This window comes from Triturus cristatus, chromosome 7 (assembly GCF_964204655.1).
Source record: "Triturus cristatus chromosome 7, aTriCri1.1, whole genome shotgun sequence".
NCBI lineage: Eukaryota > Metazoa > Chordata > Amphibia > Caudata > Salamandridae > Triturus > Triturus cristatus.
The window spans coordinates 1,149,435,002-1,149,461,483 of record NC_140590.1 but is presented as its reverse complement, the minus strand read 5'-3'; the positions used below and the strand labels follow the sequence as shown (position 1 = coordinate 1,149,461,483).

At 45.4% G+C, this 26,482-nt stretch overlaps 1 protein-coding gene across 7 annotated transcripts in view; it reads right to left on the bottom strand.

The window, feature by feature from the left end:
* The window catches only part of RMND5B (required for meiotic nuclear division 5 homolog B), a 103,374-nt gene that overhangs the window by 40,401 nt on the left and 36,491 nt on the right, over positions 1–26,482 (bottom strand). For 6 of the 7 annotated variants that reach the window (XM_085618367.1, XM_085618365.1, XM_085618364.1 and 3 more), the window contains exons 6-9: positions 11,878–12,044; positions 11,047–11,212; positions 10,477–10,579; positions 10,212–10,366 (exon numbers count right to left, since the gene is read on the bottom strand). In XM_085618367.1, the coding sequence (XP_085474493.1) occupies positions 10,212–10,366; positions 10,477–10,579; positions 11,047–11,212; positions 11,878–12,044 (591 nt within the window). The remainder of the gene's footprint in view (positions 1–10,211; positions 10,367–10,476; positions 10,580–11,046; positions 11,213–11,877; positions 12,045–26,482) is intronic. The other variant, XM_085618370.1, reaches the window with a different exon arrangement.

Sequence of the window (26,482 nt, the reverse complement as noted above, 5' to 3'; positions counted from 1 at the left end):
AGTGTCTGTCATTGAGAATTTCTAAACAGCTAACAACTACCTTTAATGCTGGTGAGAACGGAAATAAACATCAATCGTCAAGAATCCAAAGTCATGCACAACACGCCAGACACTACCTTTTAACAAGTATCACTCTGCATGATGGGATGTGTAGTCTCTACATTCCTTTCAACTCAGGGAGGTATTAGCTCCTGAATGTGCCACCTAAGGCTGGCTACATACTGCAAATCCCACTCTATGTGGTAGAGAAACAATATTTGAAAAACATGAAAAGTGTACCAAGGTAGAAGTGGGGAGGCATGGGACTCTGCTATCCTACTAACGTTCTTGCGTCTCTTTCAAATCCCACCCTGGGTTGCAAGTCCAGTCCCAAGCACTCAAACTGGTCTCTTCAGAAAAAAAAACCAATACATGGTGCTTTGCTCTCTGTAACACACAAGCGCAACTTACACGTGCATAGTTCAATCATGGCAGCACCTACGTTCTGCACTGGCAGAAATAGAAAAAAAAGAACAGCCAACACCACTGGAAGCACAAAACTTACGGCCATGTTGAACTGGTGGCATGTCTCAAGGATGGCAAGTCTTGTTGAAATCAACAAAAAAATCAAGTTCCGTCTAAAACCCCATAGTAAATGCAGACAACTTTAAAAAAAATTGTAAAAGTTTACTAAAACTGAAAAAATAATAATTGGAAAGTGATACATTGGGGGGCAATGGGAGGCTGATACGCCTTGGGGGAGGGGGTTGACACTGCATGCTGAAGAGTAAACTAAAAACGAAAGGAGTGCCTGCAGCCAGTTGAAGGACACTGGCCACAGGGAGCAGTATTTGGTCGATGCTCCATAACAGGGACAAACACTCAAAGCCCCGGAGAAAAGCCAGGGCTGAAGAGGAGGTGTGGACCATTAGGAAGCAAGAAAAAGAGTGCTATGGGAGCCATTCAATGATAAGTAAAGGTAAGTAATGGGTGGGCTCTAAGCCCCTTTTAAGTAAAAAGAAAAGAAAAAATTACAATAGATTTCGCAAACACTGTGCAGGCTAAACCTAAAAACAAGTTATGATAAGGTAACAGTATGCCTTGCAGGCTAATACTGTAAGCTGGTATTATCAAACTGCACATTTCAGAGACAACATACAAATGCCGAATTCTGCATTAGATCTACATTAATGAAATATAGGGAATGGGAGAAGTATAGACTTGTTCGCCTTTCCAACTGTAAATATCTGTTACAATAGAACGAGTCTGTGTTTCACAGTCCCAAGTAAAAGCAAGCATTAGCAAAGCCAATAGGTTTCGTCTATGTGAGATCTATCGGCTTTGTCAATGTTTACAGTGCTGCGCAAGCTGCTGTGCAACATGGCATAAAGTAAAAAAAACAAAAAAAATGAACACTATGGCATTGACCACTTTATATCGCTTTTTTTTATAACCCTTTAAGCCATGTTGTACAGCTGCCCACAAAGCTGTGCAATATGTATAAAACCAGCACAGGAGGTGGTGGGTGGAAGTGTCAAGCAACACAGGGGATGAGGGTCAGGAGAAAAAAACAGACAGTGAAAGGATTGATATAGAATGGATAGCGGGAGGAGGACGGGTTGGGGAAAGAACCGGCAGAGGGAGGAGGGCGGGAAAAAAAGAGCAGACATCTGGAAGAAAGTGGGGGAAGAAGACAGTAGGGGGAAAAGGATCGTGAGAATGGGCTGGTGGGGGAAAAGAACAGACAGCAAGAGGATGTTGGGGAAAATGCGCACATGCAGTAAGGATAAGTGCACATGCGGTAGGGGTGAGTGCCCACATGCGGTAGGGGTGAGTGCCCACATGCGGTAGCAGTGATATGAACAAGTGAGCTAGGTAGGGGCACACATCCAACATGACGATTTGTGTTCATATTTGGAGATATGGGGTTCTGTAGACGGGTGAGGGTTCTAAAAGCACACATCCGAGGTCTGAAACTATAGGTGCATTCCAATATATCCTGCCCGCTTCCAATTTTCAGAGAAAAATATTACACATCACTGAGGACATGAGTTGTAAACAATAACAGAGTGAACACACATTGTGTGATATAGCTCTACTAGTTGAGATTTCGAATTCCACCAGGGAGAGCTCAGCCATGTCTCTCTTGGAGGTCAACGATGTGATTTCCCACTTGCTGCTACCTCCCCCACAATTCTGCAGTCGCAAGGACTATGTTATTATTAATCAGCTATACCCTTGAAGCAGAGGGGGTGGGACCTAGAGCTCCTACCCCAGCCAGTGACCACTATGGAGCCCATATTTGCATGCCCAGAGAGTTGCATGTCAGTTGGGACTTTGATGAAATTCTTAAGTGGCGAGGAGAACTTAACAGAAATGTTTAAAAGCTGTTCTTTTAAAGGAACCTCAGATACCCCAGGACTGTTTATATGATGAAATATCATCCCTTCTCGGAAAAAGTGAGGAGAGTTTGTAGTGTTTAAATGGCTACACTGTAATCAGAAACTAAGACATCTCTGTAAATCTTTGAAATGATAAAATGATGTGCCTTCTCTGATGATATGCACATATGAGATATGGCACGGCCTGTTAAAAGGCTGTTCTGCCAGATAAATCTCAGGTAAGCTCAATGATCCTTTGAATTCTCAGGTAATGCGCGGAGAAAACATATTGCTGTGCACATTAAACGGTGACTGAACCCAATACTACAGCTGAAGAGAGGTATGGGTGACGAGTAGGGCTTGAAATCCTTTATCATATAGATCAAGTAAGTCTGTTTCAGTGGCTTTTTTTCACCCGAAGGTCCTAAAACAGATCCTACCATATTGGTCTCTCTCCTGCAGGGTATCTCCAATCACTGGAGTTATTAGTGTTACATTATTACTGAATTCGCAATAGTAGGTGAGTGCATCGGTCAATGCTTTAAGTATATCAAAGGTTTCCTGCTCTTAGAAGCCATGTGCACAACTTCTCCATTTCTTCAGAACAAAGTGGTGAAATAACAGGCGTTTACTTACCAATACTTAGATTGGTCCCACTGTTCATTCCTGCAGATGGTGGAAGTAAGGGTTGATTCTCCTACATTTGACCACAGACTTTGGCTACTTGGACATCAGGTTACAGACTTGAAAGGCCAGTAAACATGTATTATATTAGGCCTAACTTAATGAGTGCAAAACTTTCACACCAGACCTTTCTTAGTACCAAGAAATCCAACAGAGAATGAGCACACCATAAGCTATGGTAATTAATAGATGTAAGATAGCAAAAACGTTATATCTCCCTTGGAGCGAAGTGTAATGATTCCCCTTGTTTTGTACCCAGTTGGTATTGAGGTGGTGGCACCATTTTCTGGTTTAGGGTCTTGCATTTCCCCATACCATGAGACTAAGGGCGCCTCTGCTGTTTCAATGTGCACCAATGCTGGACAGCTGATTTTAGCACTTAGACACCCAGGGAAGCAGAGCTTCTACTAAAAATCAGAGCCTTGCACCTCCTCTGAGGTTACATCCGGTTTTGAAGGCTCTCCCATGGCTCATGGAGTGTTGGTTCCCTCTTTGGCAGTACCGCCATTCCCACTTAGTATTACAAGCATGAAGGCAAGGTCCAACTCTGACATTCCACTTTAAAATTTAAATGCCTGAAGGCACAACTGTTACGAGCCAGAGCTGAAGGGCCATCGGGAGGGAAAAATAGGAAACGAATTACCTCATCACCAAGAAGCTATCTGCAATAAGCCGTAGAAAACAGTGTACGGTGATCAGAAGCGACTCAGAAAAAGTTCTAGAAAATAAGCAGAAACCTAGCACTAACAAGACAAAGGCACAGAGAGCAAACAAAAAAAGCAATATGGTGACATCTGATGGAAACAAGAAATAGCAAACGAGTCCAGCAACAGCTAGCCGACAGAAGTTTAAATGGATAAACAAACAAACCAAGAGCACACCAATATCCAGAAGGTGGGGATGGGAGGGAGGCAAAAGGATGAAAAGAGCCTGACTAACGGAGGGGGCGACAGAACAAGATGAAGGAAGCCGTGCGGCAGCAGGAGGAGATGGGTGAAATGGAGAGCAGATTGTATTCAAGGAGAGGACAGAGATTTCGAGGAGAGAAGGGACGTGAGAAGGGTACCGCAGACTGTTGACGGTGGGTCAAAATGCAATAGAGAGCAGGAGGAGGGTGTGGAGTGGATCAAAACAACGCAGAGTCGGACACCGGGAGGAGTGCAGGGCTGAAGGAGAGAGACTGCAGACCCATGCACTCTCAGTTAAGGAGCAAAAGTAAAATGAAGAAAAGAGTACCTACTGGCCAGTGAAAGGACACTGGCCATCGGAAGTGGTACTTGTTCCAAGCTCCACAGCATTTTTTATTTTACGGACAAAGAAATCAAGAGTAGGAGGATGCCAGAGGGCAGCAGGTGCTGCTGACCAATAGTAAGCAAGGAAATGATACCCACGTGGGAGACAGCCAATGATAAGTAAAAGGGAACCGACTAATAGGAGCAAGGAAATGAGACCCATCTGGGTGCCAGCCAATGAGAAGTGGAGATCAATGATGGGCAAGCTAATAAGCCTTTTAAAGAATTTTTATTTTTTATTTTAAATGGAATAGATTTCGCAAGCACAGTGCAAGAGCAGTGCAGACGAAACCTAACAATGAAGCCAAGGTTCTGGGTTATAAGATATCATCCCTCTAGCACAGGGTTACTCATAGTACGGCCCGCGGGCCGCCAGCGGCCCGGCAAGCCTTCCTTGGCGACCCGCGGACCTTTCAGACATCGTACCGGTGTACGAGCGAGGAAGAATGGAGTTCTGCAGGCAAGAGCCCTATTATGCACTCGAAGTCGGAGGGCTGCTCTGGTTGGCTGAAGCTCCCGCCCCACGTTCGAAAATAGCCCGCGGTGTGCAACGATTGGCTACTCAACCGGAGGCTGCAGGCTGTCTCTCCAATGAGCTGCGGAGAAAAGGGAACCCTCCGGTTGGATGATGTACGTTGGAGCCGAAGCCCGCGCTTCGGTCAGCCTTTGTCTCCGTGTCCATCCATTCAATTGTAGTCACACGGCTTCAGCAGCAGCTAAGTCTCACCCTCGTTTCCTTACAGGGGAGGTAAGAGTGAGCCCCCTTACTTTACCCTTTCCTCGAGTACACCCCCCCCCACCACCAATCCCCGCCTCATCGCAGGTCTGTGAATGCATGTACTTCTTCCTTTGAGCAGGTGGCGAATGTCTGCGGTAAAGCACCATGAAATCGTGAATTGTTTGGTTTTACAACCAGAAAATACAGTCCCGTGTGGTAATTTCCCATCCGTGGGGTTCTACTCCTAATTGCATGCTACTAGTGTGAAATCACTAAAGCGTATCTGTAAGGTTACCTGCGGGTTTACTGATATCCCAGTACCATGCAACTTCTGATCAGGGGGCCAGGGTGGGGAGTCCAGCAAGATTCCTATGTTTGATAGCTCACTATAGCCCTCCTCCTTCGGTCAGCCTTTGTCTCCGTGTCCATCCATTCAATTGTAGTCACACGGACCGCTCGTCCCCGGTCAACTGGGCGAGGAGCCCAGGATGTTATGAGTGTACCGCCCTTGGTCACCCTGGAACACGCCACCGTTAACTGCGCTCGATTTCACGTTCACATCGTCTGCTTTATGCAGACACCATTTCGAGTCTTTGTCCCTGTTTTGCGAGGGGTGTGCAGGGTGCCGGTGGATTTAGAAGCAAGGCAGGCTTGTAGAAACACAGCATATTCCTCCTAACACTGCTCGAGATAGCTGTCAGTCAGTGCCAGATGCTGCTGTTGCTACTCTGGTTGCGGTGCATGTGTCATGTCACTGAAACCCCAGATGATTATGACTGATTATACAGTTCACTATGTTCCTTAATCATATCACTTACATGTCTGCAGAGCACTACTGACAGGGGTTTGAAAGGGAAAGATCACAGCTGTCTAATAAAAATAAAATCAGATAAGAGAGTCTGTGTTTGCGGACACGAGATTGGGAGAGGGAGGGAGATGGAGGAAGAGGGAGGGAGGGAGGAAGATGGAGGGAGGGAGATGGGAGGGAGATGGGAGGGAGACGGAGGGAGAGGGAGATAGAGGGAGGGAAACGGAGACAGGGAGGGAGAGGGAGGGAGAGAGACAGGAAGGGAGACGGAGACAGGGAGGGAGACGGAGATAGGTGGAGAGAGACGGAGGGAGAGAGAGAGGGAGGAGGCGACAGAGGGAGGGCGAGAGGGAGGGCGACAGAGGTGGACAAAGAGGGAGGAGGGAGACAGAGGGAGGAGGGCAACGGGGGAGAGAGAAAGGGGGAGAGAGACAGGGGGAGGGAGGGAGAGGGAAGGGCGGAGAGGGAGGCGGAGAGAGGGTGGGAGGGGAAGGGAGAGGGGAGGGGAGGGGAAGGGAGAGGGGAGGGGAAGGGAAGGGAGAGGGTAGGGAGGGGGAGAGGGAGAGAGAGAGAGAGAGAGAGAGATGCGAGTTTGCCGGGTCTGGTGGCACAGTGGACGAAGGCGTCTGCTGCAGGGACCTGTGTTCAACCTCATGGTCACAATTCTTTTTTGCTTTAGCCCCGCCCCTCCCCCTCTGACCCCGCCTCCACCGGTGCGGCCCTCAGCCACAAACCACACTGTAAATTTGGCCCCCCGAGAGAAAGTTTGTGAGTACCCCTGCTCTAGCACAACATGAAGTGCCTTCATTTTTGTTTACTATATTGGGCATAGTTTCTTTGTGGACAGCCCCACAGACTATCTCTGAAAAGCCGCCTTATAGGTCTGAAAAAATAAAACACCAAAAGAAGCCAAGTAATTGGGAGAGATGCTCTCTATAATAGCTTCTTAACGTACCATGAGTGTTTTCAACTGCTTGTATGAACCAATTATTTTTTAGTGTTGGGGAAAAGTACACACTGAAAACAACTGAGATGCACAGTAGTAATGCACGCTTCTCTTGCTCCCCTTTACCATACTTGGGAGTATGAGAGAAGAGTGTATTTTTTTGGCTCGCACAATTCTTTTACTCATCTATGAGCGTCAAGGAGGGGCAACTGCGGTCGATTGTAAGCATTTTCCTTTTTGTAAAAGTACAGAACACCATTTTTTCAAGCTCAAACAGATTAAAATGTTCTCAATGTATCTGGCATGGATTTGCTCTGTGTGTGCAGTAATTACATGGTCACCTGTAAGAGTATTTGTGCAGCTTGAAGAATTTTCTGGGTTCACATGCTGTGCACTATTCCTCCATCTAGTGTTTGGATTGGGAATGGTCTGTGCAGTCCTCTTTTTCAAACCCTGGATCGTAGGCATCTCGCCGATATCAGATGCCCGCCTCAGAAGGCCCTTTTTCTTCTTCTTTGCTGGCTCTTGTCTTTGTTGCTGCTTCCCAGTTATTCTATATTTTTATGAGGCCTTTGTGTTTTTCAGCCTCTTAATTTCCGGGTAGGTGGGAGAGTTGCATGTGAATCTTCAAAATTCTTCAAACTGTAAAACTATTCCTACCTGGGAGTAACCATTTTGTTTTACATCCTGAATATTTTCTGGATTCACATGTACAGCATTGACTATGTGCACTAGTCTCCCCCCGTATTAGGCTGTGTTGAAATGAGTTTGTGGCTGTGAACAGGTGCTTTAGTATTTTGTTGCTTTGATACTTTTTATCCCACCTGCATCCCTTGGTTTGTTGGGATATCCACACAATAGTGTGTTGTGAAAGTGTGTACAGAAGATCAGGTTATTTGTGTGGAACATTCACTATGAATAGTAGCATGGCCCCTTTTTTCATTGTTTAGTGTGCCCCTGGTCTTTGTCATAGAGCAATGCTGGCTGTTTTGTAGCAAGCCTGGGTTGTTTGAACTATCCACTTTGAAATGGTCCCTTGGCTGACCGGTGAGCCTTAGTCTTCTGGTAAGTAGGACTGAAGAATTGGTTTATTTTCTCAGATTTATCTCGTTTCATGTAAGTAATACATGACTGACCTTCTTAGTCCTACGCTTTTGGAGCTTGGAAAAAAGCTAGTAGTTGTAAAGCTTGACATGGTAATGGGCTTTGACTTTTGGCAGAATTGTGTACTTGTCCTCATTATCACTCTGTACTTGTGTATTTGTTAAGTAGGGTTAGTGTGTTGAGAGTGCTTGCAACTCACCAACTCTACATAAGGATGTGGCCGCAATCAAGAAGGCTGTTTTGAGTGTTAGGCTTTTCTGGTCTGCTTTATTTCAGTTTGAATGGGGACTTCATGAGTTGTTTTAGCACTAGGTTCATGTTTCATAGTGGTTTGGGCACGGACCTTGGTGGGGCCACCCTCTTCGCCCCTTCTAGAACTCTTTTGAGCATCACAGTATTGAGGGACCCTCTTCCTATAACCCCTATAGTGTAGGCTACTATGGTAAAGAGGTGAATCTTAAGAGAGGCATAAACTCTTCGAGTGCAGCACTTCCCATCTCTGGAACTATAAATGACAAGATAATATGACTCGAAGAATGTTTAATTTATACAACAAGCTCAGATGAGGTGGAAGTCTAATCACCCTGACTAGTGCCATCTGCACCAGATAGGGGAACCATGAAGGTCTGGCCCACTGAGGGGCAATGAGGATGAACATCATGGAAACTTGTTTGCATCCGTTTAGAACAAGTGCTATATTTGGAACTGGAGGGAAAGGCAAATGTAAATATCCCTGACCTGTCTATTGACCCAGCATTCCCCTGCACAGTTGGTGAGGGTCTCTGGTGGACGAGGCATTTTGTGTTTCCTTGTGCTTTTCCCAGTTTGTAAAAGATTCCTTCTTTTTTGCTGTTTCAGTTCCCACTCTTGTGAGACGTTTGCCCACTCAACCTGTCTGCCTCCATGTTTAGGACTCCTGGTAGGTGGGCAGCTATAATGTAATTCTTCTCTGAATGGCCCATCTCCATATGTCCCGCGCTGACTAGGATAGTGTGTGACCTTGTTACGCCTCGTTTGTTAACATAACATAGTGGTTCTATCTGAATATGGACTGTTCTTCCATTGACATGTTTCTGGAAGGCCTTTAGTGACTAGGCGGCTGCTTTCAGCTCTAGTATGTTTGTATGTTTTACATTCTCTTCCAGGCTCTGTAGGTCCCTTACGATTAATCTCCTGCTGTGCAGAATGTGTCTGTTGTGATGGTCACTAAGGGGTTGGGAGTTTGAAAGGCCTGCCCACTATGATGTTTCCTGTGCTCCACCACAATATCTACCTCTATACTTTGTGTGTCAACCACAACATCTTCCAAACTCCCAGTTGACCTGGACTACAGACACTGTTAGCATTCCAAAAGTGGTCTTATATGCATGTACTGTTGGGGTATGCACAATAAAGAATCTCAAATGGAGTGTATCACGCACTCCTAGTTTTCTAAAATTATTCTAAGCATACTCAAGTTGTAGCGTGCAGCAGGGTATCACTCTCTGATCATTTAGTGTAGGAATACAATGTCTCAAGCAGTGTTCCCCAATTGGGGAGCGTCCCCTTATTACTGCCCAAATTTCCCAAAAGAAGGGATTATATGCGGTTAGCAAATATTCTCGATACGTAAATCAAATATCAATAAATGTATTTAACTTCTAATTATTGTGTTGGGCATTCTTCATCCTTCCCAACATTAAATCATGATTATTTCATAACAATGTTCTTATGAAATAAAGCAATTTTTTTCCATAGGCAAATGAAAGCCAACCCATCCCAATGCATTTCGGGCTGGAGGTGCCCTTCATCGGGGTACAACAGATCTATGAAAGAATATATACATGCAGGTCAAAACGAATGCCGAGCAACTGGCCAAACATCGTTATGAAATAAACATGATTTAATGTTGGGAAGGATGAAGATTACCCAACACAATAATTGGAAGTTAAACAAAAAATGTATCGTCCCTCCTACAGAGATAAATACATATTAAGTATGAAATGTACTAAGCTGTTCTGCAGAGCGTTTTTTTAATGGAAAGCAGTGCTGTATGGGCACCCTTCCTTGCTGCATTATATAGTCAACACTGTCATATAATTTGGTCCTCCACTGCCACATAATTCCAGTGCCCCAGGATATGAGTGAGCAGAGAGAAGAGACGTGGAGGCAGAAAGGTGAGTATATTGGAGAGAGCAATGGGAAGGGGCAAGGGAGCAGAAGGCAGAGGAGAGGTGGAGAAAGCAGTAGTGTGGGAGTAGGGAAGGAAGAACTCCCCCAAAAACCAGTGAGGAGATATGGAGGGACCCAAAACACTTACTTGCCCCCACTGATGAGCTTGTTCAGGGCATCGCGGGAGATTACATGGCCACACATGAGTTTAGTGGGTGGGTTGGCATCAGATGTTTGTTGCCGCAGGATCGGACAGGCGAACACAGAGTGGTAGCTACACTTCTTCCCAAGGTCGACCTCAATCTGACGAGAGGAAAAGATAAAACTAGTAGTATGATGGCAAGAGAACAACAAAGGGAACAGACACACACATACAGTAAAGATCACAAAGCAAAGGCAGACGCAAAACGCACCGGCAGCTCGTCCTTGTGACTCCAGACTCCAGAGCACTGTCTCTGCTCAATAACTGCCTTGATGTTCATAAGCACTGGCAGTGCCACCGACCCTGCAGCAAAACTACAAAGAAGAAAAGGTGAGGGCATCCTATACGGACAAGGAAGGAACTTAAGGACTGAATTGCAAGACGAAAACTGAAAATGCAGGGCACAATGGGGCTTTAGGGGATAAGAGTACAGTGAAAGGAGACAGCGTTGACATGAGAAAGGGGCAGAGTGGAGACCATGGTGAAGAGCTACGAGGAGTCAGTTCTTTAAAGAAGGAGATCATGGTCAAAGTGGAGTAGGATAGGATTAGTAGCAGAAAGAGGACAGTAGACGAGGGAAGGGGAGTGAAAGCAAAGCAGAGTGTGGTTGGAGTCAGTTACAAAAGTGTGAGCTGAAAAGAGCAAGGACAGGAAACAGAGTAGCCAGTTGGCGAAAGAGGTAGAGAGCGAGAGGGCAGAACGGGAAGGGGGAGTATTTACAATAGAAGAGGAGTGAAAGGACAGTCAAATGGAAATCTGTCAATTGTAGCTCTGTCCATACCTGACACTAAGGGGAGACTCCACCGAAAGTCCCAGTAGTGCGCAGGCATCACGTGTGAACTGCTCACTGATCTCAGCCCACCGCTCAGAGTCCAAAAGATGTGAATATGGAGAATTCTCAATTCCGTTACGCAGGTACACCAGGCTTCCCATCATCACTTGAATATCTGGATATTGCAAAGAGAAATGTGAGCTAAACAGCTTACATGCATTTGCTAACAGTGATCCAACAACACACCCACAATTGCAAGCAATTAAAGAGGTCTACCCCACCAACACACCTAGGTTATACGCTTCTACCATGGTGACTCAACGACAGATTTATTTACCAACTACAACCTACCAACACTCTGAATAACACCATTACCAATGACAACCAAACAGCCACCTCTAGAACCATCACCCCGAATAACCCACGGTATTACCTACAAACTTTGATATAATCTCATTATCTAGCACTACCTTCAATATACACCATAATCTTAATGGTAATCCATAAATAAAATCAATTTACATGTTGTCCATAGAACACACTAAGAATACTGACCACTGCTCACAACCTAGAGCATACACAGATCAATTAATCATTTATTATGGAAACCAGGTCATAAAAACATACACGGCTACAATGATTATGGCCTTTATCAAAAGTAACCCAGATACTACACAAAGATGCACAAAATTGGTGAAAAAACGCACCTTGCGCAGGATAGACTAAGCTCCTTTAATAGTTAGAAAGGTGGCTACATTAAACCTAAATACAAAACCGTCCCAAGTGCCACATCTTTCAGGTTGATATCCACTGGCCCCTCCTCCACACCAGAGTTCTCACCGCGCTGGTGCAGCCTGGCGAAAGGCTGAAAGTGTCGAGCATAGTTGAGTGCTTCCAACTGCTTCTGAGCACCACCTCCCAGGAGGCTGATGAAGTGTAGGCGGTGAAGTTTAAACTCCAGGGAGCTGTTCAATTCTAACAAGTGCTGTCTGTGCGACACAGCCCATCTGCAAACACAAAACAGTGGGAGTTGAGGCATCCCTACAGGGGGAGTTGGGGAGACGAAAGTATAGCAAAAAGAGATAAGGGGATGCGAAAATCCGGCTACATTGCAATGGATTGGGCATACCAGGTGAAGGGCTGAAAAATCATTGGATGGCTGGGAAAGCTGTGCCACTACATCCCCATTTTACTTTGATTGGCCTTTCCTGTGATTTTCAATTCACTGACTGAACTATCTTTTTGGGGCAGTGTAGGGTGAAGGGGATAAATCCAAAAAGTATCACACAGTTGAGGGTGAATATGCAGCTATGTGCCCCACATTACAAAATGATGGCTCCCTTCATGCTATCACTTCCTTTCCAGTGAACATGGCAACCTACTTTCTGCCATCACAGTGAAATCCATCAGATACCCTGTGGATGTCAGACGTCTGAGAAAAAGTATACCTGTTCTTCTTCTAGCCAGCTTCTGTCAGCCATTTGAGCAACCACCGTCTTCCTTTTTTTAGGTCGAGCCTGGGCAGCGCATGCGCTGGTCTGCAAGTCATGCTGTGTTAGAGTATAGACTTGAAGCCCCGCCAACTCTCTGCCCATATTGGTCATTGACTTGTTTCATTGTCCTTCGTAAATGCTGCTTCTGATTCGTTAATAGGCTTGTGATTCCCTCCTTACTACCACCATGTCTTCATTTGTAACCTCCCATTAGGAATGGCCCTTTAACTTGTTACATGGTAGGTCTTATTTAGTATGTAAGCACTATTTTCTTTAAAGTGTTTCTCCTACTGCAAGCACAACAGGCTTTCCTGCAACATTCAGCGCACCATGCACGCTTTCACTTTCCAAACAGCTCGGGACAATGGCGGACGCTTCTTTGAAATGAAATAGGTCTCGCATTTACAGGAGTTTGAGCTATTGGCATTGTAAATGACAATGCCTTTTATCTATGTGTTAATTATCAAAACAGATTGTCATTTAGAATGCCAGTAGCTTCAACTCTCGCAAATGCGAGAGCTCTTGCATTGCAAATGCTTGTTCTGTGTTGTACTGGTGGCCCTCCAGAAAGGAGGAGACCCTGTCCAACAGACTGACTTCAGTAAAAAGCAACTCTACATAGCTTGGGTGCTTGGCCCAATCTTGCCCATTGGAACTGGGACGCGGAGGTTCAGCGGGCACACCGCTTTCCAATGACGCAGAGGAAAGCCAACGCAGCATGGCAAGGGGAGAGACCAAGAGCAATTTTAATTTACATCGGGAACTTTCTCCTTAGACAGGCCATAATTGATAGAGCGAGGCCAGATTACAAACGGACTTTTGAGGGGCACACCTTCTTCGCTCGCCCTGATTTCTGTCACGCTACGGTTGAGCGGAGATTGAGACTCCGGCAGCTGATAACTCCTTTTCAGGGGATGGGCTGTGAGGCGTATTTGTTACTACCCGCTCGGCTTCAGGTCATCCTAAATGGGAGGGTGCAAATGTTTTTTTCTGAAGTCAAGGCACAGGAATATATGACAGAATTGAAGGATGCAAAGGGGAGGGGTGGAGTTGGACGTATGTCGCAAGGGGGCCCGACTGCCGATTGATTGTTGATTCTGAATTTATTAGGTGGGGGTTCTGGGTGGCGGCAACCTGAAGCTTAAACTAGGCTTGTCATTATATATGCGTAGGTTAAGATACTAACCGGGTGTGGGATTATATGGTGTTTTTGGGCTTCGGGGGTGGAGCGAGCGGGAAACAGCAGCGACTCGAGATGTGAGATCGGCTGCCATACATAGGTCGTGTTTGACCTATTTGCCTGTGAGGGATGTCGGGGGGGCGGTTTGGTGGGGGGGGGGTCAGGGGCTGGGGTGGGCAAGGGCACAGCACAGCACTGCACAGTACAGCACGTGAGGGAAATTTTGGTAAATAGCTATGGAAATGGGAAGAAAATGAGTTTTGGAAGATCTCGTCTTGGTTGAATTAAAGAGGCAATCAGGTTTCGGACAGAAGGAAACTTGCTTAATATGTGATTATGAGTATCCGAATTGCTTCAATCCATGTTTGTGGGCTAAATAACCAAGGTAAAAGGCAAAAGGCCACAATCTTACTTAAAACATTACGCATTGATATATTATGCATTCAAGAGACCCATATAGAGGGCACCAGAGGTAACATCCTGGAGCAACTTGGATATAAGCTTATGGTTAATACCAAGCAAGGTACTCGAACAAGAGGGGCCGCTATCCTTATCCGGAGGAGGGATACAATAGCTAAAAGAAAATTGTCTGATAGGTGGGGCCGTTGGGCTTTGGTAGAATGCTCATGGGGAGGTGAAATTTTTACAATCTGCTTAGTTTACGGATCGACCAGGGATGATCCTGAGGTTTTTTAATTTTTGGATACTGAGCTTGCAACATGGCCCACTCCTGTAATAATGTGTGGGGATTTCAATATTAATGGCCTGGATGGGCTCTGGGGTAAAGTGGGAGGTGGATATCCCGGTCGGAAAAGGAGTGTGTCTTTAAGGCTTTTACGAATTTAGTAACGAATAATGGATCAGATCCCACTAGAGTTTTACAAAACTTTTGTGGATGTAATCAGATTTGATTTGGTTGATATTATTTGCCAAGCTCAAAAGGGTGGTTCTGTTCCCGAGTCTTTGGCGGGAGCAGAAATTATAATTTTTTTTGAAAAAGGGTGAGGCATCCAGGGAACCCGGGTCGTATAGGCCAATAACGCTTATGAATAGTGACGTTAAAATCTTTTCCAAAGCTATGGCGACACGATTAAATTATATTATTAGGAAAACAATTCACCCTTGTCAGCATGGGTTTATACCAGGGAGGGGAACAACGCAACATACTCGTCGGGTAATAACCCTATTCGATGCAACTGAGGTCTCGGGGGACCCTATGGCTGTGATGCTTTTGGATGCTGAGAAAGCATTTGATAGGGATTCCTGGGATTACCTCTGGGAGGCTTTGAGATGGTTCGGCATCGGGAGAGGATTCATTGAAACCATTCGGATTTTGTATAGAGCACCAACAGCTCGGCTAAGACTGAATGAGGGATATACCGCACCATTTTAGGTCTCGCCTACGCAGCACACATGCGCTGCATAAGAGGGCCTTTAGCCGTTGCTCTGCCCATTTTCAAGTACATACTCGTGCTTGTGGCGGCATCCACCTTGCGGGAGCGAGCAGCGGCGCGCCACAAGCACGAGTGCAGTGCTTGAAAATGAGCAGACTGCTCTCCCAAGCGCGCACGCCACTCGCGGGCTCACCTCGTCGACTAAGTCGCACGCGCGGTTTATAGTGCATTCGCTTTCACTTTCTCCCTGCTGCTCTGACTGGGACCTCTTCTCACTGCCTGCAGTGCGCTACTTTAACTCTCTACGGCTTCCCGCCGGACGGCACCCCAGAGTCCCTGGACTTTTAGCCCCCAAGGCGCCTGCGGTCCCTACTTCTCAGGTCTGCTAGAAGCACGGACTAACAGCAATGCTGTGCCATGATGTAGCGCCTTGGATTGAAACATAGCACCGTCTGCCTTCAACGCGTTTGCGCCCTGGGTTCTACTGGTGCCGGCAGTTACATTTTCCGAACCCATCACCAGTACTTTCTTGAGTCACACTCTGACCTCTGACAGAGACTGCCCGTGCTGGAGGAGCGCTGAGGATTATGCGGTTTGGTGCCTTCCTTCTTTAGGGCGGGACACGCCCCGACCGACACTTGCGCTAACTCTCCTCACTCTCAGTAAGTCTTACCCGGTCAGAGTGCTTTTCCATGGCGCAAACCTCCCCGTGTACTCTTAAGGGCAGCCGTGACTTCTGCTTTTATCACTCGCATGGGAAAGCCACCACTCATTCTTTTATCCCTTCATCACCACATGCCTGGAGTTTCATATCCTTTCATGGGGCAGTCGATGCTCCTTCTTTTCTCACTCCATCACCACTGCCTTAACTTTCATACCCGCGGCTCACTCTTTTATCACCTCCTCAGACCCATTCTTGTTAACTTTTGTGTTCGGGCGGCCCACCGTGGCGCCTGGTTGCATGTTTTTTAATTTTATTTAATCACTATGGCGCGCCTTCACGGTCGCCATTTACATAACTTGAATTCCAAGGAGCCGTAAACATTTAACAGCCACTTCAGTGTCTGTAGGAGAGGAAGCGGAAGCCTCTCCAGCAGCTGAGGTAATCCGCATGAAATAAGCTATGTTTCTGAGGCACTAACAGGCGCTCTTAAAACAGCTGTCTCGGTCTGTTCTTTGAAACTAGGACATTCATCAGCGAGGCACTCACAGGCACTCTTACGCTAGCTGTCTCTGTATGGTGCAAAAACACCCTTGGTTAACTGACCAGCACAACAGCAACTAAATGTTTTGGCCATGTTGTCACACCTTTATCTAATCTTCCCGCAGCTGTCGAACTTGGTGGAATGTTAGCGTCTTACTACTGCATACCACCCTCCCCCCCGCCATCGAACTCCTGGACATCGTGCATTTTTATTTATACCTGCAAGCACCCACCAAGTGTGTTTGGAATATCTTCAGTCCTTCATCTAATCTCCCCGCAGCTGTATAACTTGGTAGAATATTAGCGTCTTACTCCTGCATACAACCCTTCCCCCCCCCAACCCATCGAACTCCTGGACATTGTGCACTTTTATTTATACCTGCAAGCACCCACCAAGTGTGTTTGGAATATCTTCAGTCCTTCATCTAATCTCCTAGCAGCTGTATAACTTGGTGGAATGTTGGTGTGTTACTCCCACATACATCCCGTCAAACTCCCAGACACTGTGTATTTTTATTCATTTCTGCACAGCACATGCAAAACATTCATCAACTAGGTACTAACAGGCGCTCTTAAAGCAGCAGTCTCTGTAATGTCATTTGGTCTCATGGGTGTTTAAGCAAGGCAATATTCCCAATCTCTTCTAAGTAGATATACGCCAGAGACAGTGGTGCAATTTTAAGCGTTTCAAATCGGATGTAGCGAGTTGCTTTTATGTTTTTTATACCTTAACAGGTTTCAAACCACAAGTGTCGATAAACTCCCAGACAATGGCATTATATCTTGTTTGTGACATCTGGAGAGTGGAGGAGAAGTGCTTGTTTTCAGTGCTTCTGAGTACTGACAGTAATGCAGAACTTCTACTTTTACGAATTCTGTGGTAACACTGTACCACCAGCCATAGGCTGTACTACAACAGAGTGGAAAATAAATAGCTGTGGCATGTTTTAAAGTTTTATTTAAAAGAGTGGATACCTGGCAGCTCAAACTTTAATTTTTACCTTGCTCCATAGTTTACAACACAATGTTAAAGCATCCGTTATTTACAATTAAAAAAAAATAATGCAAGCAGCATTCCAAGCTTAAAAACTACTGGGGCGTAAAATTGTGTGGCCGGATTATTAACAGGATAATGTGCTGCATGGCTAAACACTTATAAGGTCCCAAAGGCGAGACCTATTGGCTATGCCAATGCTGGTTTTATTAAGCGCAGGACAAGACAAGGTTGCCTGTGTTCCCCTCTTCTTTTTGCCATATATATTGATCCTCTAATACGTCTGCTGGAGGTTAACAATGGAATCAAGCCTATTGTCTGTCAGGGGTTGGAAACAAAAGTTCTGGCTTACGTGGACGATGTAGCCCATCGCTACCTCTAATCCCTCAACTGCGCTCGCTGCAGTTGAGATGGTAGCTTCTCTGGGTATGCCTTAAATAAGCAAAAAACCCAGATAATTAAGAATGGGAATGGGAATGTGGATCTGGACGATCTGCGGGTGACAGAATCAGCTGTTTATTTGGGCATTGATATTACGTCGGAACTGGGGAAGTTAGTGGCAAGAAACATCGAGCCCGTAATTGGGAAGGCAAAATCAGATTTTGACAGATTTAACAACTTACATATGTCATTAGTGGGCCGCTGCAATGTGATAAAGATGGTGTTTTTACCCAAAATGCTTTACTTGTTCAGGGACATTCCCTTAGAATTTGAAAAAAACATTGGTTTGCAGCACTTGAGAATATTGTAAATTGGTTTATTTGGACACACAGCAAAACTAGGAGGGCTCTTAGGTATATGTCACTGCCTAGGGAAAGAGGTGGCTTTGCAGTCCCTGACTTTAAAACCTATTATTGGGTCGCAGCCCTCCAATATACGAGTAGTTTATTTGGTGGGTGCTCTACGGATCCCTGGGCCGAAGCAGGGCTCCCAGATGTGTATAAGCTATTGCTTGGTGATGAAGCAGTGAAATGTTTTATGAAATTCATTGAGCCTAGCTATTTTAAGAAAACAAGATTTAAGACCTTGTTGGCAGCACTTTATCACACCCCGGCGAGGATTGCACAATGGGGGTGGCAGGTAGGAGTTAGATGCCCTCGGTGGGACTCTTTGGATGCTGATTTAATTCATATGTTTGCGTCCTGCCCACGTCTTGAAACCTTAATGAATTCTATCGAGGAATTTCTCGACCAGAGATTGGGCGTGAAAGCCAGGTTAACCCCAGCTTTAATACTTCTCGGGGTTAGTAGCAACGGAGTGCGAGATCCATCTTATCGCTTCCTCTTCCTGGCTATGGCCATTGTGCGGATATGCATAGCTTCGGCCTGGTTAGACCGAGCAGCCCCAACATTCCAGCACTGGCTTGTGCGGTTGCTTGCCATGTTTAATTTGGAAAGAGGTATTTATGAGAGAAAGGACAAAAGAGGGAGATTGTCGGGTAGGCACATCTGGGCTCCTATTTTAAGCTGGAAGGAGTCTCATACAACTAATGGTCCCTGATTTATTTGAATGTGCGGGGGTGTAATCTATCGTTATTGTTAGCCATAGCAAATATTGATGTTTGCAAATTTTGTTGGATAACTGCATTTTCTTCGCCTCTTGTGATGGTCTTGTGAATAAGGATGAATTTTTTCTTTTTATATTTAAGAAGATTTGATTATTCCTCACGTTTCAACTAGTTGTAGGACTGTGTGCTGTTTATATAAAAATTGCCATTTTTTTTTTTTAAACAAATAAAGCAAAGGTGAAAGCAATACAGAAAGTGCTATGAAAAATCTCTCTTCTTCAATTAATACAGTTGGAATTTTGAACAACACAACCCATTATGTTTAGCAACATGTGCGATATCACGGTACACATATCTGAAGCTAAATAAACACACAACTGCTCTTTGGGCTGAAAGCAGTGGGTATCGTGTTGGAGTTGCATGCACGGACTAGGATTATTTTGTGGTGAAAAAACACTTTAATCATAAATTCACAAGAAGTCAGATAGCAGAAATTTAACTTAAAATGTATGGTCCATGACATACATCTATTGGATGCAAGATTTAGATTTCTTTCTAAAGAAAAATAAGAACTGCTTCAGTGATGTTCTTCTCAGGAATACATATTTACCCTAAAGGAAATCACCCTCCCAGCTGTAGAGCAAACGCTCCAGCCATGGAAGAATTCAAATGCCTAAAAAAAAAATAAAAGAAAAAAAAAAAAAAAAGAAGCTGGAGAGGTGATGATTTTGGGGTCCCCCAACCTAGGGTGAGGATCCAGAAGATCTGAAAAACAAGAGCATGTCTTACTGAACAGTTCAGTGGTGGTCCCATCATCCTAGGACCACCACAGGTGAAGATATTTGCAACATGATTTTTTAAAAAGGCCCTGCAAAGCATAATGGGGTAAGTCTCCGTGGTGCGGTGAATTTTATAGTAGGGTCTTTCCCCCTGTGCCGGGGAGAGCAGCGAAGAGGATTTTCTTAGGTTTTTCCCTATTTTGCCACTGCTTTACTCCTCGGTTTCATTTTTCTTCAGGGTGTTTCAACAATACTAAAGCAAAAAAGGATCGCAGATTAAGTGATTTGCCCAGAATCACAGGAAGTTCAACCGATGCAGCGACTTGAACCTGGTTCCAGTGCTCCAAAGTCATCAACTCTGGCCTTTACACCACATCCTTTCCCCTATAAAACGTATAAAACAAAAATCTTGGGAAATGTAATGAAAAGAGCAGAAGCAAAGAAAGAGTCCGCCAAGATGTACATGTTGCTGCGACGTTTCCTTGTGTTTGTCCATCGATGCGTGCTGCTGCGATGAATCAGGTTATGCTGCATTAGTCAAGTCGCGGGGAAGAGTGTAACAGTTCATGATTGATTCCACCCAACATACATTGTTCATGGAGCTTTGTTTGCTTGGGTTTCTGCAGAGAAGGGGAGCTAACATTTTAAGCAGCTGCACTCAGTTATAAGGGCCACGCAGAGTGCAAAAAACACAACCACGTCAGTATGGAGTATCAAAGCACACATGCCCTATCATACTATCTACAACATGCTATAAAATGTTAGCGTTATAATTGAATTGTTTTGCATTGTGCAAATTTCCAGAATAAGCAGTTCCAATATGTATGCACCATGTCCCAGAATCTTTTTTAAATTAGTCCATTCTTGACATAATGAGCAGCCCTGCACTCACTGAAAGTGAAAAGGAGAGTGCAAAAGCAATCCGGGGTTTATATAAGAGTGAAGCACCGCCTTATATGAAGTGGTGGTCGTGAATATAAAAAAAACAGGCTAGACAGAGAAAAGTGCTCCGTGAAGATATAAACAATAGATGCTTTGGAAGTTTAAGAGATGAAGTGCCGAAGCTGCATACTTGAAAATAAAGCGCCGCATACCGCGCTGCAACAATTACAAATAAAGATAAAGCTGCAACAGTTCTAACAAGACCACACAAAATGTAGGCCCTTGTACTCAATACAGTCATGCACGTAAAAAAAAAAAAAAAGTTCCCCAAGCCTGCACAAAAGCAATAAAAGCGTAAAGAAAATGTACTTAGTCGGTGCTTCGGTGCTTCTGAATGAAAAAACAGAAGTGACTAATCGGCTGCAGAACTAATTAGGGAGCAGCAAAGACAGACAGACACTGGACTTAGCCTATTGTAATTAGCAGAGGGGGATTACACTTGTATAGTCAATACAAAAAGCCTTGCACACAGCGCATGCGCGCTGCTAGGCTGGACCTAAAAACAAGCAGTGTTGTGAGGGTGCAGTAACATAGGCTGTCACCAAGTGTCCACTGGGACCTCTTTTGGCCACATATGGTACTGCACCCTGCAACATGGCTAGGGAAAAGACATGGCTCAGCAGTGAGAGCTGCCGACTGGGAAGTCGTGGATCCTTGTTCAAGCCCAGTTTTAGCTCAACCTTGAGCGCATGGATGGGAGCGCTATATAAATAAAAGCGGCTACTTTAAAATACCATAAGAATGCAAAGCTAGATAGATAGATAGATTATATATATATATATATATATATATATATATATATATATATATATATATATAAAAATAAAAGTGACTAATTTAAAATAACAGAAGAATTCAGAGCAGCGATCTGGGGGCTGGCAAGCAGTGTCGTGCAAGGGGGTGGGGTGGACTGCATAAATTAAGCAAACGAGGAAAACAGCAGTGACCTCAGAGGGGTGGTGGGGGCCTGCAAGTGATGAGAGGGGTCAGGGGGAGGCACAGGAGGTAAAAGACCGAAACAGTGTTGTGAGAGGGAGCCACATGGCAAGCAAATGAAACAACTGAAGTTTCATTGCACAAGTAAACAGAACAGTTAATGAGGAAGGAGACAGGCCAACCAAAAAAAAGCTCTCCAAGTAGAAATAACCTGACCAGTAAGAACACATGTAAGAGGACCAGCCCTTATGGGAGGATACGAAATTCCAAAAGGAGAAACTACTAAGTGTATTCACCAATAAAAGCCAGCATTTCTAAAGCACAGCAAGAGGAACCAATGAAAAAGATGGGCGTTTTTTCAAGCCATATCCTAGATACAGCAGGTCTCAAAGAGACTGCGCATGCGCTGCCTAGGCAAGATCTAAAAATAACACATACTTTTATGTGAATCTAGATACCAAGATCATCGGAATCAGGTAAGTACTTTGAGTTATGAATTTTTATTATTTGTTTTTATTAAACATTTTAGTAATACAGTTACACAGCAGTACCGGATTTTTGGCCCTCCCGGGCACAGGTTCACATTGCACCTCATAGGCGAAACATCAGTGGCCCATCATACTTCGTCTTTGAATAGTGATTAGGTCTTCCCCTCCATCCATCAATCTCCCCGTCACCGCCCCTCGAGCCTGTGGAGGGTTACAGATATTCCCTCTGAATGCATTCCACTTTCCACAGAATCCTCTATTTTTATATACTTCCGCTTCTGCGGTCATACACCAATCCATGTATCGCTCCCATTCAGCAAGAGTAGGCACCTCCGCCACCGCCCCCCCCCCCCCCCCCACACATCTTAGGGCGATATTTTGTTTCGCAATCATCAGTCCCATGGTAGTCCACAGCTGCCCAGCACAATCAAGATCTTTAGGTTCCCACACATTCAGGAGACACACTATAGGAGTCGGGGCGACTGTTTCTCCATATGCTTCTGGTTGATTATTAATGACTTTTTTGTTCGCCAATGAGATGGCCTTGCTCGGCATTGATTTATGAATTTTTACAGTTTTAAAAAGTGGTCAGTGCAATTTCTGAAGTGGTAATGTTATCCTATGGAGGAAAGACACACTTCATAAAGGTACTTCACAGTGACTTACAGGATCAGTCTCCTGGACTTAAGGTAAGTATGGGGCAAAGTCTAAGGTGGTACCAACAGGTCACCTCGGCAGCACTCGTGTGGTACGGTGCATAGATGCTTTATTTAGCGTTGGGTGCCTAATGCTATACTATGGGGCAAAAATATGTACTGCATTCGGGCACGACAGCGACTTACAGGACCAATCTCCTGGAATTGAGGTGAGTATGGGAAAAGGTCTATGGGAGCACCAACAGGCCACCTTGGGCGGCACTGGGGCAGCCGGATGTGGAGGTGCGTTTCAGTGTCGGGTTTTCGTCACCAGAGACACTTGCATAGAGGGGGACTGCACAGAGAGGCTGCAGGCGGCGTTGGAGAGTCCACTGTGGGCAAACCCAAGGTGGGCTTTGTCTCTCAAGGGTTGGGGTCCAGACTGGCACCATTGGCCCACTTCAACTCGGGCTAGGGGACACAGGTGCAGTGGTGCTGTCCGGTGTCAGATTTGCTTTGGTGCGGACTCCTCAAAGTTCTTTTTGAGTGCCTGCAGGATACAGGGAAGCAGCTCCGCTACTCCATTGGAGTTCCTGGGTCTTTGTTGAAGGCAGGCATTACTCCCAGGCCTTTGGAGGCACAGCAGATACAGGACAACACTACTTTAACACAATACACAATATGGTGGGAATAGCAGACAGGCCGGCAGGGTTGGCGCAAAGTCAGTTGCTTCTCCACATCCCTTGCTCCTCGTGGCTCTTCGGTGTCCTTCTGGTTAGGTCGACAGGAATTTAAATACTAGATTCAGTGGGTTAGGGGAGTGTACAGTAGTACCAATAGGCTACTTATCCCTTGGGTCACTACACCCACTAAATGACCACTTCCTATGGGAAGTGGGCATTACCATGTCCCAGAGTTCCTAAGAATGCCATCACAAAGATGGCTACCTCTGAAAATTCATGTCCACCTCGCCCACCTTAGGGGTGGTACTAGCCTGAGGGTGGCACGCCTACTTGACTAGCTGATTTTTCCGCCTGCTCAGGTGCCAAGTGGGCTCTGGATGGGGGTGTGTGGCCTCCTCTCCTGTGAGGAACGCCAGATTTGCATTCCAAAGGCGGCGGCTCCTTTGAGTCTTGCCAGCTCAAGGAGGCTAATCAGCAGGTCATCCTGTGGGAGGGGGTGTTACACCCTCTTCCCGGACACGCTTTTGTTCCTGACCTGTCAGCAAAAGGCTCTCATCCAAGGGTCAGTAGTCCATTGGCTATTACCCTACATTCCCCCACCGCCCTGAAATTCAGTAGAGGAGTTCCTGGCACCAGAGTAGCTGATCATGACAACCTAAGAAGAGAGAGGACACCAAGGAGCTGCAAAAGCAGAGAAGACTGAAAAGAGCATCTGACTTGGCCCCAGTCCCACCAACAGCCCTCATCGAAAACTGCACCAAAGTCGACACATCCTGCAGCTGTTTACTCCAGAAACTTGGGAGGACTGCCTGTCTTCGAAAAAGACTCAAGACCCAACGTGAATAGCAGACCCGTTTAGCATAAACTACAAAAAGAAGACTCTGAGGCCTCCGGACACCGCCAAAACCCAACACCTGAAGCAACCACTGAACCTTGGGCCTCCAGCCCAAGTTGAAGTGGGCCAACTGTGCCAACAAAGTTCCCCAAGCTCTCCAGAGCTCGAGTCCATCGTGGTTTCACCCCTCCTGGACTCCACCATGTCACTTGCAGCTTCTGCACGCAGCCCTCTCCACTGCCATGGCTCCGGTAAGGAAAAAACTGACGCCTAACGACCACTCTGCACCTGTCGCCCCTGGGTCTTGGAAAAGAGGACCAAAGGTGTGTCCCCCGAGCATCTCAAAGACTGAGCCCACTTGCTGGTTCAGCCCGACTGGTTTCCTAGCCAGAGCCAGCAGCCTCTTTTTACAGAGCACGATGCCCATTGGAACGCATTGGGCTCCAGCAGCGGATTTGCACGCTGCACCCGGCCGCCCTCATGCCGCTGGTGGTGTACTGTTGGTGCTGCCTTGGACCTTGCCCACCACTCACCTTAACTCCTGGAGATTGGTCCTGTAAGCAGATATACTGTACCTGTTTGCAGAACTTGTTCTTCCTTCCATAGGGTAACATTGCAGAACTCAGATTGCACGGTGTCCACTTTAAAGTGAAAAATAATGTATATTTAAAAGTGTACTTACCTGAACAATTTTGCTCAGATACCTAAACATATATAAAGATATTGGTGTGGATCTCCTCTTTGAGTTGTGTTGTCATTTATTAATCATTGTGTATATTTGCAAGTGTCTCACACTCCTCTGTGTTAAGCCGAAGGCTGCTCTACCACACTACCCCTTAATTAAGCACTTTGAGATTGCATAGAAAGCTCTGTACAATAGTAAGGGAATCCCTGGACTCTTTACGCGATATATCAGATAACAGATACATCATAACTAGAGCCAGTCAGTCAGCACACTAGAGGGCTGGTAGGTTTCAGGGAGTGCCTCGAAGGTACCGTTTGAGGGCATGTATTAATAAATCCTTCACTGGAATCAGTGTGGGTTTATTAATACAAGGTGGTTGATATCAAACACTATATGTTTCAGTGAAGCCATTATGCAGCTGGGGAACTCGTTTTGACCAGTGCTGCGTACATACCTTAAGATGGCTTTCCTGCTCACTTGCAATATACAGAAATAGGACGAGACATCACTGGGGCATATCTGCTCATGCAGATATGTCCTTACATAAAATATAATGCAGCCTGCATAAGGGCTCAAAGGCCTGCTGTAGGTGTGACTTACATATATTAGATGCAGTGACTTTGGCATGACACACAGGAGGATGCCATGCCATGTTTTCACTCTTGGTTTGCACCATGACACGCAGCCTGCAATGGCAGTCTGTGTGGAATTTATGTGTGGGTCCTTTAGGGTGTCATAAGATATGCAGCAGGTATTGAGACCCTCTTTAACATTCATGCCCTAGGTACCTGGGGTAACATTTACTAGGAACTTGCAGAAGTGCTAAAATCCTTAGCCAATTGTAGCACAATCAGACAACACATTGTTTTTGGGAAGGTGCACTGGCACTGAAGTCTGGTGAGCAGGCCTCAGTGCACGGTCAATAGCCGAAAATCAGCATCTAGCAGCTAAAAGCAGGGCAAAAAGTGGGAGGATAACTGCAACTAAAGCCCAGTTTCCTATATTCGCTGCTGGGCACAAACTCCTTATCCACATTCTCAACTAGTGACCCAGTGGTTCCAACAGATGCAACTCAAACAAACTCTTGACCATGCTGAATCAGTTTTGAGATTTGGGCACTTCACAATTCAGTAACCTACTCCGAGGGGAGTACTGTGGATGCCAGCCACAATCAAGCAGAGTGCTCAGTTTTTCTTAAACTGTGACTACAAGATCAGTTTAGAACACCCTGGCTCCAACTGTTCCTTCGTTATTTTTAATCCAGTTGTGGAAACAGACTGGATCGTCTGTATTACGCTAACTATACAGAAACTTTGTTAACCAATCCAGTGGCACCCAATTTATTGGAGTGCTTTTTTTTAATTTGTTTACTTTGAATTTTATGTTCAGCTATAGGGGTCAGATCCACCCAACTTGCTACATTAAAAAAGAAAAAAAAAAAAAAGGCTCACCTCTGCCTAATTCACTGGATGCAGTTAAGCAATCGCAGAAATCCATAAGTTCCCAAAGGCTGGAAATGCCACCTGAACCATTCCCCCACAAAGCCATATAGCTCACTGTTATTTGTTTGTAGCACCTTCATGTTTATGCGCTCTAATTATTTTTCAAGTCATATCTTAGTCGGTGAAGGTATTGGCCTCTTTTTTTTTTGGTTCAACTGTCCTGCTAACTTACCCGTTAATAAAATACC